The 21,315-nt window shown below is 41.2% G+C and overlaps 1 protein-coding gene across 2 annotated transcripts in view; it reads right to left on the reverse strand.

Annotated features, from left to right (window-relative positions):
* Positions 1–4,781: 4,781 nt before the first annotated feature.
* Positions 4,782–21,315, reverse strand: part of ptprub (protein tyrosine phosphatase receptor type Ub) — a 184,343-nt gene continuing 167,809 nt past the window's right edge. The window contains exons 23-30 of one of the 2 annotated variants that reach the window (XM_061675010.1): positions 20,959–21,113; positions 19,235–19,370; positions 17,790–17,939; positions 14,640–14,954; positions 11,793–11,918; positions 8,753–8,910; positions 7,494–7,629; positions 4,782–7,409 (exon numbers count right to left, since the gene is read on the reverse strand). In XM_061675010.1, coding sequence (XP_061530994.1) covers positions 7,347–7,409; positions 7,494–7,629; positions 8,753–8,910; positions 11,793–11,918; positions 14,640–14,954; positions 17,790–17,939; positions 19,235–19,370; positions 20,959–21,113 — 1,239 coding nt within the window. In that variant the 3' untranslated portion in view covers positions 4,782–7,346. The remainder of the gene's footprint in view (positions 7,410–7,493; positions 7,630–8,752; positions 8,911–11,792; positions 11,919–14,639; positions 14,955–17,789; positions 17,940–19,234; positions 19,371–20,958; positions 21,114–21,315) is intronic. The other variant, XM_061675011.1, reaches the window with a different exon arrangement.

Raw genomic sequence — 21,315 nt, forward strand, 5'->3', positions numbered from 1 at the left:
CTTCTGTTGTTTATGTTCATTAGTTTTCTATTCTTCTGTCGGATTGATTGTGTTTCGATATTTTTGAGGTTGACCTCTTTCTTCTGCTGTGGGTGCAGCCACCATTTTGACTTGTGTTTTTGTTTCAACTAGTTGTATATTCATGAAAAATAGAAACTTCAATAACTCCAAAACCATAACAGAAGGATAATTAATATTTTGCCACCAAATAACATTGGGCACGTGCCATTGACATCAGATTACCGCATGTGGATTAATTTTGGGTCCATTGATTTGCAAGTTGAACCAATTTCGAGCGCTGTTCTGAAAATGTCCTGGTTTTTGAATGTGGCATTCTCCTCGGAGCAAAATAACCCGGTGCTTACCCCATGAAACGGTGGCAATTTCGAAATGAATATCTTGATCCCTCAACATCGTCCTCAACCTTTGTGCTCGGCAGCTTCCCTCCGTTTTTTTTTTTTTTTTTTAATTAAGAGCAGCTGTCTCGTGTCTGCGATATTATTGCCTTTTGGCCGACTACGTTCGGTCTCGTCAGTGTTGATGGTGGTGGGGAGACAACAGTCCAATTTTTACCGGCGCAACACGGGTGATATAAAGCTGCCTGAGTCACACGCTTCGCTGCTTGTGGTTATCTGCGGTGGGCTTCCTGTTTGTTGTGCCTTCTGATCCCGGTTAGAGAATCAACAACCCCAACACACACACTTCCCTTTCTGTGTTCATAAACTGTAAATATTAGCGGGCTGAGGGACATGTACCCAAGATAAGAGCTCCTGCGAATGTGGCAATGAAACCAGTGAGGAAACATGGCGGACGGCTCCATCTGGCCAGCGACGCAACCGCCTCGCTCGGCTGACCACAAAGCGGGTGCCACCTGTGCTGTCGGCCACGCTATCACACAGAGAGCACCGGACTGTTTGACAATATTATATGTGTGTGTACTCCTATCTCACACTGTGTGCTTTATGAAATGAACACAAACTGAGTGAATCTTTGTAGAGAACCGCAGTCTGGTAGGCAGCCTGTGTATGAAACACTATTTTAGTGCTATAGCAACATTACAACATGAACGGTCCAAGATGAAAATGCCAAATAGAGTGTTTGTCAATTAAAAGTACAATTCAGAAAAATGGGAACATTTCTGCTGTATCTGCTGACAAAGGAAGTAGAGCAATGTGACTTCAGTGACATGTAATCTGATATCAATGTTATAAATAGCCTTGACATAGGTACTGATAGTATTAGTGTGGGCGTTTTGGTCGTGTTTGATGGTTGCACAAATACTGCAGAACATTTGTGAGTGCTGCCACACTTGAGATGACAACAACAATATAAAGGATGCAAAATGCTAACTCAAAGAATAAGACAAAGCTGATATACAGTAACCCCCTCTGTCGCAAATAGAAAAAAAAAAAAGATTGACCCCCCCCCCCCCCCACAATGTTTATAATTCCCTTTATTAATAGTTTAAACCACCAACGTAACATTTACTTTAAAATTCACTCGACAACATTAACCTTGAAAATAAAAGGATTACGGATGATTTGATTTTTTTTTTCTTTTTCTTTTGAAATGCATCAAACTATGCGCCCTCGCTCCAACTCCCACAATGAAAAGATTAGCGAGGTCTTTTCTGCAAACAGCTGAAGAAGAAAGAATAAATAAATAGGTGAATTTGTGACTACCGAGCTGTGAGTCGGCAATGCTTGACCATATTGTAACTATTGGCCCTCACCAAATATTGTCTCATGTAACATTTTTCAAAATTATTTCTACGACAGGGTACACGTATACTGATAATCGGGCCGAATTTGAGCAATCAGTCAACAAGAACACGATTTTCGGATGTATCCAAACGATTACCCTGCGGTGTTGAGTGTGTTGGGAGACATTTTTTTTTCTCCGCCGCTCTGTTCGGAAACCTCTTACATTTTGAAAATCGGTTAAGATGTTGGAAATCAGTGTGTACAACCTGTTTAGATGCAAATTTCATCAAAGCTAACATACAACGTTGTTCTAATGCAGGAATTTACACGGGTATAAAGCGTCACATGACCAAACCCAGAAAACAGGTTAGCTAACGAGCGTAGCCATGGTTGATGACATGATTATTTGACAGTCACCGTGCCAAAATTTTGTTTTCTTCACGTCTGCCGCGTTCGGGCAGTGGAAACACGAAGGAAGCCTAAACATCAGATATTTTCATGTCTCTTTAAAGTTCCTACGGCTGCTTTGTCGCAGTCGCTTTCATGTTTGGCCGAATGTGGAAGTAGTAGTTTGTTCCAGGGACCCAAAGTTAGAATTATACACCATGTGGTGCCTTAACATGGACATATACCAAACGATAAATGACACAAGTTTGTGAAAGACTTCGCTATAGGAAATTAACCTTGTTTTTTCCTTATTCACTGAAGCATTGATAAGGGTTAAAATCCTATTAATTTAAATATATATATATATATATTGGATGCTATCCAGTTTTAGTGAGAGAAGGAATTATTATCAGTCATTTTAATACCAGTGAGCTTTGATTTCCACAGACATCTTGCCACGCTTAAGGCGTTAGAAAGTCGCTTTAACATATCAAATGTCTTAGCTATTTTCAACGAGCGATCGGCTGTTCCAGAGCCGCTATCTGTTATCGCTCGCCAACCTTAGTAACACCAGCTGGCACCACTAGCTGTCAGGCCTTGCTGCCATTTTGAGGAAGCGTCTCACGAGAGGTTTGCATAGCTTGAAATCTCAGCAGGGAGCCCAAAAGCGGCTGACATCCATCTCGCTTCGACGAGAAATGTAAGAACGCGAGGTCGGCGGAGGAATGACAAAGCTCAGCTGGATCTCGGCTCGGTGATAACTTAACTCGCACGGGGAAATTCATTACACCGTCAGAATTAAATGATAAGATTCCAATTACTTGCCAATTTAAACCAAGGGGCGAGGATTAGCGGGTAAGGATGTTGGAACACGCTGCAAAAGATTTCACGACCTTATAGCTTTCTTCAGGTGAAATGGGAAAAAAATTAAAAATAAATCTAGCCGACATTAACTAGATAAAAGTTCTTAGCTAGGTTACATTGAATCTATCTTGTATTCTTGCAGGTGAAGTGTCATGTGAAGGACACATGCAATCTTCCAATGGACGCCATGTAAAGCCACATGACCAGCACTGCCTATATATATATATATATATATATATATATTTTTTTTTTTCCTGGGGACAGACTACTCAACTGACAGCACGGGGACTCAATCCAATCCATTTCCCACTGCTTATTCTGTGCAGTCATGCGTGAGCTGGAAACTATCCCAGCAGACTCTCACAGGGCACATAGAGATTCAAATTTACACCTGCGGTCACTGAGTCGAAATTGATCCCAGAATGGATGAATAAAAGTCAGCAACGTGTAACACGACACTACCAGCGACGGAGAAGTGACTGGCGCAAAAACTATGACGTCAGTAACTTGATCCAGAACTTCAACCAAGATTTAATTTGCTTCCATTACCCAAATTTAGTAAATCACAATTAATGCTGTGTACTGTATATACAGTGGAACCTCTCGTGTCACCACCACAAAGGCTGAAAAGTGAAAAAGCAATTTCTGGATCCTTACGTGTATGATCCACAGCCTTGCAAAGTTGTCATGGACCACCGCTGGACAAACATTTGTGAAGAACTTGGTTGAAGCTGTGTATTGGAAGAGGAGGAACAAAAGTAAAAATAAATTCCTGCAACCTTTATCCGGATCCTTGCAAAAGTAAGTTAGTAATGGTAGTCATGGGTAATTCCTTGGCAATAGTGTCACCAATCTAACAAGGTTTTTGAGGTCATGATTGATGTTTGCTGGAAAGTGGAGGCACTTGAATGGCCGATCATTCTGGACTATCAAATTTTCATCCACGGGTGGCAAAACTTCCGTAATGACTCCAAGGGCAAAAAAGTCCAACTAAATTCCTGGATCCTCATTTATGTACATCTGAATCCTTTCGAAATTGTTATGGATTCTTCTTTGATCCATGTGGCACACTTCCAAAATGTTTCACTGAGTGCTGGAAGATGGTGTTCATGAATAGGGGCACCACTTAATTCTGGGGCAGAGGGGAAATGTTACAGCGACTCAAACTTTATTAAGATTTTCACATAATTGGATGGACTCCTTGGCACAATGTCAACACAACTGGCTGGTGTGCTGGAGGACGGTGGTACTGCATGGGCAGATGCGAATTAAACATTTTTATCATGGACTGCGTTGACCTGCCACAGTGAATTAATGGGTGGATAGTGAAAACAAATTGCTTGAGCTGTATTTTTAGCCCGATGGCAAAAGCGTTATGGTTTCTTCCATGCTGGTCACTTTCCTGCACTGGTAAGAGGCCGACTACACGATGCCAGCCCAATACTTTAGCAAACGCTGCAACCCAATTTGTAACATTGGTGGTCAGGACCAGAATTGGTGCTGCTGTGTGTTTACGGATGGATCTGAGGTCTCCTAGGTTTTGGGATGGCAGAGGATGCAGTTACTGCAATATAAACCACTAACGTGTGTTATATTACACCAATTAAAAACAGGGCAGGAACAGGTCACCAAACTCACAAGCAGAAATAAAACTGCAAGGCAAAAATATTTCTAAATACTTTTAAAATACTGCACATATATCTGCATAAACCATATACATGCAGACAAAAATTTCTTTAAAAAAAACCAGCTAAAAGTATAAAATAAAGATACAGGCATAATCTAATTGATTCTTGCCACAAACTGTGATCAAAACTGCTTCCTTTCACTCTTGGCAGAGGTGGGGGATGAGAAAGAGGGAGATCCAATGTTGATGCTTCAAGGAGGCTCTGAATCACATCCGCAGGAGAAACCATAGGGAGGCTCAAAGACTAACAGTAGGAAGTATGTCCTGCTCATTCTTCTACTGACAAATCAATTATAAAGCCCCTGAATTGACATGCAATGATAAGTTGACACTTCTTTCCCCACCTTGTTTTTTTTTTTTTTTTTTTATTGTTAAAGTTCCTCTTCTTGTCCATCTCGCCATGTAAATACACACTTTTCTTCACAAACACAATGCTCAGAAACACAGTAGTCATGTATCATTGGTTCATACAGAAAACAGGTGAAGTCAACAGAACTCTCATGGCAGTCGGAGCGCAGTTGTCATTAAAAGCTGTGGAATGGCAAAAGTACAGTGCACTCACATGGTGGGAGGATCTTCTGGGGGGGGGGGGGGGGGGCTTGTTTTTTTTTGGGGGGGGGGGATGACCAAGGAGTTAAACATGCTGCACCCGAATGGACGTGGTTGTTAAAACCGCAGATTAACTCAGAAAAATGTCATTTACAGGACATTCATCTTTGTGGTTATGGAGTAGTCACAATTGGGCAAACATAGTATCGTATTCACATCGTATAATGTACAACTGTATATACACGTTCTCGCCACCTGCCACAAAAAAAGTATTCAGGCACTTGCTGCTTTAATCCAGCGATCGTGTACAGTACGTTTTGATCGCTGGCTAAACAGTAGCTACCTCATTCTCCTTCCATTGTCTTTGTGTGAGCGCCATGATGGGCACATTATTATTCTTCCGTGCAGCTGCAAAATGTTCACCTTGCTGCCATTTGTCGGTTTCTGTGGCTTTCAGAGCTCTATTAGGACACATCCAGGAAAAAGCTGCTCTTTATGCTGTTTCGGGAGATATGCTAGCCAGAGCATTTTAAAGGGTGATGATGGATGATAATGGGGGGTAACGGATAACATTTTATCTGCGTTTGGAGGAAAATATGAGGAAAAGTGAGAATAATACCCTCCCGGTGCATTCATGTCTTTTTAATGTGTATCTGACATGTCATACGATTTTTACCAGTGACTCTTCCGCTGTTTTAATATCATTTGTATAAAATTACTGTTGATGGGATTTCAACTATGTCGAAATGTAACATTCCCATTTTATGCTGCCATGTCTGGTAACAAAAAAAGTTTGTATATTTTCTAGAAATGTTATGCTTTTTGTTAACATCGCTAACAAATGTTCAAACATCTTCAACAGCAACTGACCAGAGAAGTGATGACACATATTAAAGGCAGTTAGCTAGCTTCGATTCGATAACTGCTAGCTTACTTCCACAAAGTGTTAGCGCTTCTGGAAAACTATGCTTAAAAATGTGATATAGTTGATTTCACTCTGTTTTGGCGTTCAGCACTGAGTGGAAAATAAAATGTAAATATAAAGCCCTCCAGCAACTTTTACAGTTGTTGAATACCGGTAATGTGTATGCTAGCACTAAAGACGCTAAATGTTGGTGTAAATCCAGCCAATTACAGGAGACGTTTGTCCAGTTCATCTAACATTTTTTTCTTTAACTGTTTGATTGTATTTGTTATTTAGAGTCATTTTTTTTACACCACAACAAACAACAATGATCGTTCATGCCACATTTGCCAAAATGCTTCAGCAGTACAATTCAATGCAGAGGCCTCAGAAAAGAAATCCAAATGTTACCAAATAATCAACAAAAGTATACACTACTAATGTTGGTGAAAATACTTTTCATACTCCTTTTTCTTTCCCACTGGACATGAGATACAATCATGGAGTGAAGTTCATACTGAATGTAGGCAGATATCGCAAGCTAAAGCAGAAGAACAAAGTAAAGGGAGGATTCCAGTCAGTCATAGGGTTTGGCACTGCAACAGTTATAATAAGTCCGGGGAAAAGATCATCTGTGTGGCTGACACAATACGACAAAAAATAAAAGACATGGCTATACTGGAAAATCTCTCGGCTGGTCTGTCCAGACTTTGTCTTCTTGTGTCTCATTGTCAGAGAATAAGGCAGTTTATGGTGTGCTAGAGAATACACAAGGACAGTGAACTGCTGTTGTGTGAGTGTATATTTTGCTCTCGGAGGGGAAAGAAAACGTCCAGATAACGCTGTTGTAACTCGAGAACCGTATCCAGCCTCTTTGCTGTTGAATGAAACAATGAACCACAGCCAAGGTGAAAGTTGACCCCACTTCACAATAAAACGGGTCCATTTTGTAGCTCGTAGTAGTGTACATTTTTTTTCTCTTTTCTTTTTTCTATTTTTTTTTTTTTGGGCTACATAAAGCCTTGGCACAACAGAGCTTAAGTACACAGGCACAAAAATATTAAAAAAGATAAAACATCACCACAAGAAGGCAATCACAGCTGTACATTAAAGGTTAAAATTCTGAACCACATTGTTTTTCATTCATGTTCAAATTCAGTACTTTCAATAGCACAGGTCCAAGCGGTGACGTAGAGGAGCCTCGAGGAGACCTTAAATCAAGCATGTGGGATACTTGTTCTGCATTTAGTTGCTATCTCCCCTCAAAGCAGTCCAAGTACTCCAGGATGAGGTCATAGCAGAACCGATACTGGTCCTAAGAACAAATACAAACCATTTCTCAAGTGACACAACATCATGACTGAGAGAAACACCTTACTGCATTTTTACAAACTCTCACCAGGGATTCCACCATGTTGGGTTTGCAGTTTCGTAGTGTTTTGACTGCATAGAAGATGTCCACCATGTTCTGGTACTGGATCATCTCCAGGAGAATGTTGCAGGCACAGAAGGTCCCGCTGCGACCGCCACCGTTACTGCGGACGAGATACCACATGGGAGAAGAAGACAAAGCACCTGTGTCGTTTCACATTTCCACGGCACAGGACCTGCTTGACTTAAATTCGGTGGGTGTTAAGTACAGTGGAAACTGCAAAAAGCACACCAGACACCAGTCCAAACGAGCGAGGCTAACGAGCAACGATGAAGGAGAACCCGGGTCTCCTCCGAGGCTTAATTGGGAACCCACATGGAACAGGGACCCAGTCATCGTGCAGTTTAAATGTTACAGTCAAGTGGGGGAAAAAAACTTTGCTATTCTATAATCGGTACAAGGACTTTCATAATTATGTAATGTTGTCCAAATCAAACTTTCTTTACACATTGTGTATGTCTCCCCCATTGTTGCTCATTTTCTCCTGTATTGGAAACTCATTGCACATTCAGAAACTCCAAAGTTATTTCTGACAAGATTAATGGAGTACTGGATACCATAGATAAAGGGCTGATGTGAATGTCAAGGTGTAAATAGCAAAGTATTACAATTAATCTGATAACCCTCTTCGAAAAGGAATATTCGACCGTGCACATCCTGGACACTAATGGAAAATTGGGAAAAGCGGGTAGGGGGAAATAGAGAAATAGTGGAACAGTGCATGCTGGTATTTCCTCAAAACTATTACTCTGATCATCACAAACGTGAGACAATATCAATAAACTACTGAAGGACAATCCACTCTCACTGTCCCGAGGCAAACGCAGCAAAGTAGTGATGGAAGCCTGCGAAACCAATAAAAGCAATTGAAAGGTAATCAATTGTTGTCAGTGCCGTGGCAGCCCTGAATTCGCCGTAGTGAGAAGCATCAAATTTTTTATTAAGCCGTAATTGATTTGATCTCCACAATCGCTCTCCCGATTGTCGCGGGTGATACTGTGTGACACCGCTGAGTGATGCGCTCTTGGGCGGGGGGCGGGAGGAGATGAACGTGTGACGGGTTGGCAACCCGCTGAACGGCCCATTCATATTCATCCAGCGGTGCGCGCACTGCGGGATCAGGACAATTGAGCCGGGCGGCTCACATAATACGATGCAATTCAAAATGACGACATCGGCAGTGTCGATGCTTGACTTCAAGTGCATGTCGCGGACTGATTACTCACAGGCAGTGGACCACGGTGCGGCCTTCTCCGCACTCTCTTTGCCACTTGTGCACTTGAGCCAGCAGGTTGAGGAAAGCCTTCTTCGAATCGGGAACGTCCCGATACGGCGACCAGCGTAGGAACTGGAACTGACACACCAGCAGCTGGCCCTCTTGCAGCTGAAGATGACATAGAAAAATACAAGCATGTGGATTGTGTATATGTGGTATGCAGGGTTTGACATGAACCCGCCGAATGCAGGTGAACACCGCCACTCCCACGAGCCACTTTGGTGGACTGTGTTTCGATCGTGAAGAAGTGCAGTCAGACACTCCCACGACTCATTGCCGAATGTATTTTGTTAGGGACAGCGAGCTTCGTGCGTGGCCGTAAATCAAGATACGGCGGTTTTTGCACTGCGCCCACTGTGTTTTCCCGCAAGCACTGCTCAAATTATGAAAAACCAAAATGTTTTACAATGACAAGTTGCCATCAAAACACGTTTTTTAAATTTTTTTTTTTACTTCCAACGAAGCTGCCCTCACCCGTTCACTTTGTTCTGAAGATGAGCGAAGACCATCAAGACGAGCTCTTGGCCTTTTCTTTGTCTTAACTTGGGGGCAGAAATGAAGAATGTAAAACAACTGTTGTTGTTGTTTTTAAATCAAACAGATTCAGATCTTTCTCGTGTCACAAAAATCTATTGTAATTTGACTTTTCGGAATGGAAAAGAAAATTTCCACGTGTGTTCACTGATTTAAGTTATTCGATTGTTCAATATGCTTAATGTAAAAGAGGACACGTTTACCTTCCCTTTCATTGCTATTGTGATACAACGTAGCTGCCCCCTCTGTCCCCCAATATTTTCATCACTGCATAATTACTGCATTGCGATATTGTTGTTCTCATTGTACAACGTTGCATTGCCAGTCACTCAGCAATTCCAAGGATTTCGCCTTTTGACTCTCATGTATTTACAGCTGCATCAGTAATGTTTTTTTTTGTTTTGCAACTGTCGTTTACTAGTCGTATTTGAGCGTTCCCCTATGTGCCTGCTGGCATTCTCAGCTGTGCTCAGTCAGCACAGTGACTCTGAGATATATGGGTCTGCACCCCAACTGTATGTGTCCGTGTGTGTGTGCGTGTGTGTGAGTGAGAGACAGAGGGAGGTCTCTGCGTGTTCATAACCTTGTCCTCAAGACTCTCACCGAACACTTAAGGTGCAGTTGAGAACTGTAAGTCATGTAAATTGGGTTTGCGAAAGACCTCAATGACACAGGGAGGAATTGCTTGTGAGGGGCTGTGTCTCTTTTTCTAATACGACTCTCGAGGCCACACATGCACATACTTACAGTGCATTGCCTTTGACTTTTTACCGCCTACTTTGTACATCATTGTCACACTTTGCCGGCATAATTCTTTGCCAGGTAGAGATTTGAATTACATCTGTGTGATTTGAGTCCTCCCTGGCCGTATTAACCCCTCCACCCACTCTTTCCTCAAAGCCGTGTGAACGGAGTGGGACACGTGTGCCAAACCGAGAGAGGGATCAAATCAAGGGCAGAAGGACAGAGGAGGTGAGGATGCCAATTAAGACAGGAAGTTGCGGGCACGGCATGCAGCACCGCTTGCAAAACGGCGGCCGGGGGACGTCTTGCATGCAGATTTTCTTTTGTAATTGCTTGACAGGGAGCAGAATTCATGCATGTGTTTATGCAGATTTCAGAGCATAAAACCATACCTGCATCCACACAATCAACAATAATTGTGAAGTGTAAAGAAGAATAATGAAGTGTAAAGAAAAACACGAGCTAATGAATGCAAATTTGGGTGTGGTGAGAAAAGAGCAAATCCAACACACTCTCTTAAAGACAATGTTTTGTTCTAATTGTTTTCTTTTAATACATGGCACGGGTGCAGTACAAATACAAAAGAATGCCGAGAGGCCTGATTTAATATTCCATGTGATGCATAAATGTAACAGGTACAAATACCACAGATTTCATGCAAGGCATCATTTTCAGTAACATGATACACATAACAATCTCAGTAGCGCATGTTACAATCTTAACCTTGTTGAGCAGATGTTGGCGTGACATGGCCGCTTTTTGCGATCAATAAAAACGATTTCAAAATGATCAGCCAGCACGGATACTTCCGCTTCGCTGTGACTTGTGTTCCTCCTTCCTGCATGGTCTGACTGTAAGTCACCGTTTGTGCGGTCTGCATGACATTTTATTACAGCAGCGCCACAGATTGGATTGACAGAACAAATTGAGATTATTTGGACACTTCTGGAAGTAGACTTTGCTACAACCCATCAGGAGGACTAAGAGGGAAATTTCTATTAGGAACTGACGTTGTGGAAAAATTACAAACATTTCACGTGAAGTAATTCTATTAAGATCATTATCTGTTGTCATGTTAAAGACCATTCAATACATTACATTTAAATTGAATACAGTCTGCCCTTATTTTGGTAAAAGCAACCTAAAACAAATCCTGGTGTGGTTTAATGCATTTAAGAGTGATCATTATGAATGCTTTAAGAATGCGGTAGGAAGCCGGAGAACCCAGAGAAAGCCCACATAATTATTAAAAATACTACTGTATACTATAGAATACACTGTATAATACATTGGAATTTGGAAATAAATTGCCAAGGACTGTGATGGTGCAGTCTATAAATAGCCTAACACAAATATTTGGACTATATTTTTAAAATAATTTCTAGAAGTTGAGAGATGCTGTTGAGTAAGCACAGGAAAGCAAAATAACATGACGAGGGCGCCGATGCTGTAGAAATCCGGCATCAGGTTATGCATTCAGCCTTTCAGATGACACACCCGCAAAGTCGATCTATAGAAATTCTAATTATTCCGTTCAGACTTCATCTTTTCTTTCTTCACAGACAATTCTGCAGTGCTTTGACTTTGAGGTGACTCACATGTGGCCAACAGCTCATGCATTTATAATAAGGCTATAATAACAAGCCATCATTTGTGAGTGGAGCAACATGACAAGTGCATGCGTTTCTTTTTAAAACCCCGATGATGCTCACCCTTGTGACGTTCTTGACCCGAAACAGGCGAGTGATGACATCTTCGTCGGCTGACATGGAGAGGAACTCCACCTCCATGGGCCCATACTGCTGTAGACCAGGCTCCGGCCAGTACTGGACGCACGGCTACAGGTGGGAGAAACAAGATAATACAAGGGATTAAAATTTGAGATTTTGGAGATTGAAAGGAATTTTGTGGAATCCAGAAATAATCTGTGCATCCACCTGTTGCCATTAATACCACAGGGAAAAAAATGCACACACACGCACACACCGAACCAGTGCATTACATTTAGGAGTAAATTTCGGTATGCATACTTTTGGTGACATTTTTTGTTTGGTGGTGTGCCCTTTTCTAATAAATATAAAATAAATATGTGGCTTGGCCACAAGGTTGGGAAACACTGCCCTTAAGAAATGAGGAAGTTTCCAAAGTGTGAGCGAAAGGAAGCGTCCAAAAATCCATATGGGAATAAAATATATTAATAGGAGAACTAAAGTGTGAGTGTTCCCAACTAAACAGTCCTTAACAGTGACACTAAATCTGTTTTACACTCTAGGGAATGGTATCGCTTCAATAACTCAAGAGATTCCCAATACAACTCGCATTTGTTTATCACACAATTCATGCTAAGACATAAAACCGAATGAAAATAGACCACTAAAACATGACTGTTCCAATTAAGGAATTCCCTCTCCTGATGGGAATGTGTCGACCTCCACTATGAGTGAGACCTAACAACATGTACAGTATGCTCTCTCGTGATGTGCAGTGACAAGAAACAAATCGAGCGAGTTAGTCTTGTGGAAACCCGACGACTCACAGTCCCAGTGAGCATCAAACACTGCTGGTTCCAACCGGTACGTTAAGAAACCAAAGTACACAACCAGTGGCCAGTTATAAATTATTCTCGTTTTGGATATGAGACATCATGAACTCACATCAACATATTTCAAATGTATCGTCAAAAAGTAAGTATCCACATTATGTGGATATTAATCGGATATGGATCCGTCATTCAAGGCGATAAACATCACAATGGCAGTTGAAGGAGCAGGAAATGGTCATCTGAATTGGGCATCATGAGCTGCAGTGTGACTGTAGCCTTATTTATGATAAACCGAAACTACAAACTACAAGTTGTCTCCCTTTCAACGTGGGCCAGTTGATCAACCGGCATATCTACAGAAAAATCCGGAAACATTTGCTTCCTTCAGTGCGCGACGAGAGGCGAGAGTTTTGGCAGGACAACTCACGGCTGCTTCACCATGATAACGCACCTGCCCACAATGCCCCAAGCATCCGACAGTTCAAGAACGTCCAAGAACAACATCACCCTGGCTCTGTGTGATTTATTTTCCTCTTTCTCAAGCTGAACGAGTTCATCAAGGGGACCCGTTTTGAAGACGTGGACGACATCAAGATCGGCGTGGCGAGGGCGCTGTGGAAGATTCTGGAAGAATCCTTCTGGGGGTGCATGAAGGCATGGCAGAGAAGGCTGGGGAAGTGCGTTAGACTCCAGGGGGATTACTTCCATCTTTAGTGACCGCGGTCCTGGAACTTTTTTTTTTTTACCCACCTGGTATGATAAAATTCAAAGAAGGTGGGAGGGTATTTCTGACTATAAAATATTTAAAGGCGGTTCATTTGGTATACTGGGAAGAGCTGATGCGTTTAAAGCCAGTCTATATTTCACTTGGGTTACAGGAGTCAAGGAACAACAGGAGGTGCCAAGACACAGCAGGTTGGTGTTAATAATAGCCGAGGAAAAGAATGAGGTGGGGAGCTGTAATGTTCTTTATGAGATTGCAGCAAGAAGGGAGGCAGAGAACTCCAATCCCTCAAATTAACTCCCCAACAGCGCTCATAACAGAGTATTGTGATTAAAGTTGCCCAAAAGTGGCAACAACTCTTATTTTCAGGCAGGACCCAAAACGTGCTGCACTGCAGCGAACGAAAAACAAAAAGAAAAACCTTCCAGCAGGGAGTTGATAAAAACAGGGAGAAAGCGACCTAACTCAACATGTTGCAGTTATTGCATATCTATTTTACAGAAGCGAGTGTCACTGCTTGCATGTTTTAAACATAAGAAGCCTTTTGACTGACTTAATGCAATTTTGACCAAGATTAATGATTTTGTGTGAGCTGCTGCTTTTTCAGGCCGCCTGTGACACAATGAAATATGTATTTTAAATTTGTACCGAGCCAGGTTTGATTATGCAAAGGTTGTAAGTGTTTCATTTGGAAATGCAATTTTATGGGAGAAGCAGAGCCGTGTCTATTTTCAAGTGGCATGCGTTTCATTATTTCTTACATTTTCTCTGTATTTCTTTCACCTTTTTCATCTTGATCACAGCTGATATTTCCTCCTTTTTTGTAGTGACGACATGAAAAACAATTAAATTCTAACAGGCAATAGTGCAGTGGAGGCGCAGGAGGATGAGGAGGCGAGAGAAGACATGCAGTATGCTCCGAGATTGGAAAAGTGGGGCGCCAACAAAAAGAAGCCTGCGATGGGGCTGGAGGGCAGTACAAGCCTATTCTCCGGAGATGGAACTTGAGGAGGGGGAAGGAAAAAAAGTGGGGCGGATGTTATCTAGTCGTTCCTTGAGATCAATGTGGTCAGGGATCAAAGCCAGACAAAATGGCGTGAAGGAACTAATCCCAAGCACAGTCAGACACAGATGGAGAGCGATGGCAGAGGGTGGTGGAGTAAGTTCCGACTGATGTAGAAACTATGGAAAAAGGGTCACTTGGTGTTGTTTGAGTGAAGACAAACATTCACTTTTTCCTCACGAAGTTTATATTAACAGGAACAAAATCAATACACAACTCTTTGACCTCACCCAGGCGGAGTTGGACTGATTCAGTTGGTTGAGCATGACCACCGCTGTGCAGCCATAGTCAAAGACTAGTCTCCAGAAGTCGGCCGTGGTGCCGGGCAGAGGGTGCGGAGTCACGATGAACGCAGCTTGCTGGTGGAAGCTGTCGGCCAGAGCGGCGTTGATGTAGTTGTTGCTCTCCCCCTCGGTCGTAACGAGGAAGGCCAGCGCGCGATCGGGCGGCAGGACGTCCATGCTGCGGTTCTTTTCTCGGTTTCGGGGCAACAGGGCGATGCTGCACTCCTCTACATCCAGGTGTGGAGTCACAGAGTTTAGCGTCTGCAAGTGGAGATGTTCAAATGGTGAGGTATGAAGGGAAGGAATCCCATACAGCGAACCCCCACCTAATCGCATTTTGCTATTGACAAATTCACCTATTTGCATTTTTTTCCTATGGAACCTATAATTAGCTTTTTGCCCTTTCTGTAATGCTCTGAGATGCCACAAATGGCAACAAAGACAATGCCAAATATGAAAGTAGTAATTGTGTCACGGAAGAAGGTTCAAGCGATACAACTCGATTCAGCCTGGGTTGTTAGTGCAGCAAAGAGATTTTGCTGCATGTGCACATGCCCTACTAGCGCACTTTTCAAAATCAAATTTAATTTGTAACTTTTTTTTAAGGGTAATGTTGTACGATGAGTATGAAATTCAATAGTTTGGGATCATAAATATGTTTGTGGTATATTTATGATTTTAACTCCTACTAGAAGTCATTCTAAACATTTTTATGGTGGAGCCTCAATTACTCGTTTTGTCGCTGTTCGCATTCCCCTGCAAATAGTAGATAGCAGTAGATTAGAAAGCAGGAAAACATACTGTAAATAAATCCACTTCCAAGTGTGCCTTCCTAACAATTAGGCTGCTTTTGATCCACTTTCATTAAACTGTAGTTTGTTTTGGTCACGTGTGAACATGGTAATGACATTAGCGCAGACCAAATGAACCAGTCTGACCGATTGAGGTGAGAAACGATCAAATCTTAAATCCAGCAGCAAATGAACCAAAATTAGCATTTTGTGCATATTACATGTACAGTCATGGAAAAAATTAGTCGACCACACTTGTTTCTTCAGTTTCTTGTTCATTTTAATGCCTGGTTCAAGTAAAGGTATATTTGTTGGAGAAATACAATAAGAGCTGATATTTAGCCATTTTCAATGGTTTTCTTGGTAATAACCAAAATCACTGCCAGTCCTCCATCTTAACATGGATATTTGAATGAGTTTTCAGTTCTTACATCAATAGCTATGGCATTGTGCTGCCAAAAACAGTGCCTTTAGGCATTTCCAGTTGTCTTTTCATTGTATTTTTCTCAGGTAATATACCTTTAGTGGTGGTACCAGGAATTAAAATGAAGACAAAATTGAAGAAAACAAGGGTGATCTAACAATATTATCCATGACTGTATCTTGTGGCTACAATTACCACAAAAAAAAAAACTGCTAAGTGTGGGCCTCTGTAACTTTTCAATGTTTTTTTTCAAATTTTTCACCAATTCTGTCTTTCTCAGGACAAGCGTTAGCCATCCACAAAGTTGAATGGAAATGAAGTTTTTGTGAGTCATTCTGCCAACTAACTAACAAACCAACAAAGTCTCGCCTTTCTCACTTGGCAAGGCTCATAGAAAAAGGCTCCACATCAATAATAGAACTCAGCACACAAAGCAAAAGTGCTTATTTTATTGGGCGGCAGGGAGGCTTTTGAACAACAGTCACCGTTGGATAAGACGGCAGCATCAATGCAAGGCATGTTTGTAATTATAGTGTCACGCACATGTTCCTAATCCCGAACATACATGTTTCATAATTCCTATGTTGAACATAAGGATGAAACCGCATCAAATTAAAGGAAGTGCACGAGCTTACCCGTTTTCACTTTGAAATGCTAAAGCGGGATTCATTGCGGTCGGCGGTCTACAAAAGCACTGCAGCAGGATGGGGGCGGAGGATGACGCAAGAGTAGCATTGGAGAACACAGCTGGTTCTCTTCGCTCCTTATCAACATCTAATAAAATGTGCAGTGACCGTGTTGTTACCAACCAGAGATTTTAATGCCGTCACACAGTGAAGTGGCGGAATCATCATCCCGCGCAATACACACACGTCTGTGGAAGCACATGTGGCGCAAACACGACAAAGAAGCTCATTGAACGACTTCCTGCTTTCTGCACAGATTTCAAAATGTCTTAATAAAGCTGAGCAGCTGCAGTCACTGTCTATGACTTTATTGTTGTTTTAATTGAAGAACTACAATAGTATATGGTTACAGCGCAATATGGAGCCTAGTACAACCTGCAGTCAAACTTCACATGCTGTTTTTGCCTCTACCAAGAAAGAATACATTTTTATTGTATTTTTGTGTTCATTTTTGTTCACTGGCAGAATTACGTAAAACAACGTAGAATTGTGGGACTGGGCCATTCAAATGAATTTTAGGGTGTTGTGTATCGTTGCAAGATGGGGAGATTTTTCCTCAGTTTTGCAATGAATAATACATACATTTGAATGAAAACATGGAGGCATATGCAGAGTTTGGGTATCTACAGAAATGTAGAATTCTGCGTTGATATAAATTAGGATTGATCAGACTTAGAGGAGATCTGCGCTCAATACAGGACAACCTCACTGGCACTTTTTGACCAAAATTATTCAATCAGAGGCTGTAGATGCATTTCCCGCCGTGTTTATGTCATCCGGGTTAATGAGGAGTACACAATATTGTTTTTGTTATACAGCTGTTAACAGCTTCTTACACATGAACTGTGTGAGTGTTATGAAATTAATAATGTGATGCATGAAGTTGACTTGCCTTCAAGGAAGCCTCCCTCTTTCCACTTCCTTAAATTCTAAACCTTTGTCCTTTTTTAAAATTTTATTTTATTATTTTTTTACAGTACTTGAATAACAGTAAAGAATGGTTACAATCAAATGGTACTTAACATTTTGAGTTCAAATCGTGTTTCTTTTTATGGGAACAGTTTGACTGTAGACTTTATTTCTATTTTCATTGTTTATTATGGGAAAAATAGTTTCAAAATATGAATAAATTGTAGGTCGACCATTGTGTCCCAAACAGAATGCAGCTGGGTCAAAATTCCCAAACAATCCTGACCTGAAATTCCTCACGGAGCTGCGAGGAATTACTCTGGGAATCCACTCGCAGTAATTCTCTGTAGGCAACCGAGAACTCGTTCACCAGGATGGCCGTCTCGCCACACAAGCAAGCCTCCAAAATAGCATCATGGATGAATATATACTGCTCCTGTCAGCAAAGAGTGAACAACTTCAGAAACGCAAAGTATTACTTATACACGCGTATAATCGAACATGCCTAATATAGATAAGTATGCTTCAAAAAGGCCTTCTTCAGAAATGTGTGAAAAATAGGCACCACTTACTATAAGACAGTCAACGCCAGCCACTACAAAATTAATATAATCAATACAACAGTGGCTAAAACACACTGACCTGCATTGTTCTAAATTAATTATGTTTGTTGTGTAACAAAGCTATAGTAGAATAAATAAACACGTCTTCAAGAAAACAAACATTTGTGGACGGCAAGGTTTTTAATTAAGGGAAGGCGGCAAATCGCTACAAATGTAATAAACAGCTATGCCAATGTTAGATTTGCATAATAAATGTTAAATATGCAAATTATCTGCACATCTAAACAACAGGACGTGCCTGCGCAGCACACATATTGACAATGCTAACCTTTACTATCGTCCCAGAGGGGAGAGGACAGCAAAAAGCAGACTCACTGGATTTCTTAACAAGATGCTGAAATATATATTTAAGACGCCAATCCTGCCCAGATTTTAAGTAGAGGAAGGTTTTTTTTTTGCATATATATGTAACTTACATGTTTAACCACCTCCTGCTATTGGTTGCAGATAGGGTTGCATAATATTAGAAAACAAATTGGCACTGTGATTTTCTTTAACCCTGCAATATAACTGTTAAAAAATGAAAGGATACACATAACGTGAAAACCAGCACACATTTCTCTTTTTCCTTCTCTAGAAAAACTATGCTCAGTAGAGCACAAAAGTATATGGAGTCATTTGTATGAAGTCTACCTGTATTTAAATGCACTGTAGTATTAAGCCAGACACAAAGTTGAAATAATTTCTTTTTATGCCCAGTTATACTGTACAGTCATTAGCACATTCCTAACACTAGACATTTGCTTTAATCAATTTGTTATTTTACACCTGTTTAAAAATATGCATTAATGTTGCTATATTTCAGTTTTTGACCCTTCAATAATGCCGTGGCTCTCCCCCGTCCCCCCAAGTGTAATCTGTTGCGACATGCATTCGTTCGTCACAGTATGAAGAGGATACAATAAATGCAGGTGTATAATTGTTTCCTGTGTCCTCATCAATAGTTTTCGCCCCCCGCCCCAAAAAAGTACATAACACTCCGAGTGTGTCCAGGTAGTATTAGTTCCCGTCTCTCCCCAAAAGTCAGCTCCAGCTCTCTTGCGACCCTAATGAGGATAAGTGACACAGAAAATGGATGGATGGATGCTGAACCACTTGTTGGTCTGACCTCTGTCTGGATCATGTTGATGCGCCGTGAGCAGAGGGTTTTGACACAGTTGTAGATATCCACCACACCCTCACACTCAGCCATGTCCAACATGACATCCAGCACAATGTAGCAGCCCGTGCGGCCCGCTCCCACGCTGCCACACAAAGAAAGAACATCATTAGAAACCTCGTACGTCTTCAAGCCTTAGAGCGTCGTTCCAGTTTGTCTTTCAATCATTTTCACATGCAGTTGCTGTTGCAGTCCATTTTGCTGCAACACCCAATTTGAACGACAGAAGTCAAAGCCTCAAAGATCAGAGTCTTCTCTCTTCTGATAGCGTGCAAACTCCACTGTTCTTATTGTGTTTGTTACATCAGACTTGTTGTTTACTACTCGAAAAGATGTTCCAACAACGTATATTGTTTTTTTCTCTTTTCAACTTCAAGTGGTCTAAGTGCAAGTGTCAGCACTACTGTTACTGAGTCGTGTGTAGTTCTTGCAGAAACGTTGCAGAGGTTGAAATCTGGGTATGCTTTTTGACGAAAAACAGCAACGCAAGACAGCAATTGCGTCCGCTTACTTCTGTTTGTCACATGACTTTTCTTATTGTAGTTCAACAAGTTTCATTCATTGATCAATAATAAATTTACGTTGTGAACATAAAATACAAAACAATTGGCTTGGGAATCATAGTCATCATATGATATGCCAATGATAATGTATTCATGATACAGTGATTATGCAACAATCATAACAAATTTGATAGATCGTGATTAGAGATGGCATGAGCTATGAATTGAAATTAAATAATTAATTGTCAAATTGGTATTTCTTTTAACGGGATGTTGCACATTTAATACCAGGCGTGTCAGAAAAGTTCCAGGTCTGATATCACAAACGATAAATTAAAACATAATACAAACATGCATATAATGCATATTGAACAAAATTATTTGATTATTGTTTAACTGTTGCGACTGCACTGTATCCCTTATCTCAGAAGTGCAAAACTCAGCCCTCCGTATCCTTTTCTATGGCCCAATTTTTTCTTGACTTATTCAAAAAGTAGTTATCCATCATAATGATCATAAGCAAATACCAGGGCAGTTATGTGATATGACAGGATGATTTTAAGCGTTCCCACATAGAACATACAGTGTATCTGGGAATTATTTATTCATTCAAAAGGAGTATTTTTTCTTTTTCTTCCAAATGCTACACACAACACCCCATGTGTGTGTTGTGTGTAGACTTTTGAGGAAAAGGTATTTCATTTTAATGTATTAATTGTATTTAATTATTTCAGGGACAAGGAGTTTGACTGCGTCGCACTTTAGCCACGTGTCTAGTTCGCAAACAAACACAGTGCAGCTCACCTTCTGGCAAGTAGACGTTATGGCTAACATCATGCTTTTTGGTAGAATGTCAAATTTGTTCACTCGTGAATAACAGTGCAGCACAGATAAACAAAGTAGTGTGGTACAAATGCAACTTCATGCAGAATTTAATCAGCCTCTCCTGGACTCCTCAGATAGAGACTAGGCAACAACAAGTGCAATTGTTTCATTTTAAATGTCATGAAAATGGTTTCCTTTTTTCTTTTTTAACACAAAATATACGCAGTTTGTTTTGTATTTGGTTTCCTTACTGTACCAAATATAAAACCGAACCGTGAATATTGGAGTACCGTTGGGGTACCGTTACACCGTTTATGATACTAAAGGTGCCTCGTAAGAGATTACCTGCAGTGGACCACCACAGGACCAGCGTCTGGAGGCGTCGACGCTTTGACTCTTCGTATAAAAGCAAGCAGACCAGTGGCGTGATAGGGCACCCCATGCTCAGGCCAGGATGTGAAGTGAAACTGACGGACCTCATGCTTGGTTGAGTATCCTCTCTATCAACAAAAACAAAGTTACCATGAGTGTGTAAAACACAGCATTTTGCATCAGAGCCACAGGGCCCCCTTTTTTTGAGACGCGCTCCCATCTATTCAGTGATGTTCCCCCTCTGTGATAGATGTGACAGACTTCTTGGCTGTGGGCATTATTTATATGGGGTCTCAGGTCTTCTAGGACAGTTGGGCCTCGGGGCATCGC

Source organism: Phycodurus eques, chromosome 4 (assembly GCF_024500275.1).
Source record: "Phycodurus eques isolate BA_2022a chromosome 4, UOR_Pequ_1.1, whole genome shotgun sequence".
NCBI lineage: Eukaryota > Metazoa > Chordata > Actinopteri > Syngnathiformes > Syngnathidae > Phycodurus > Phycodurus eques.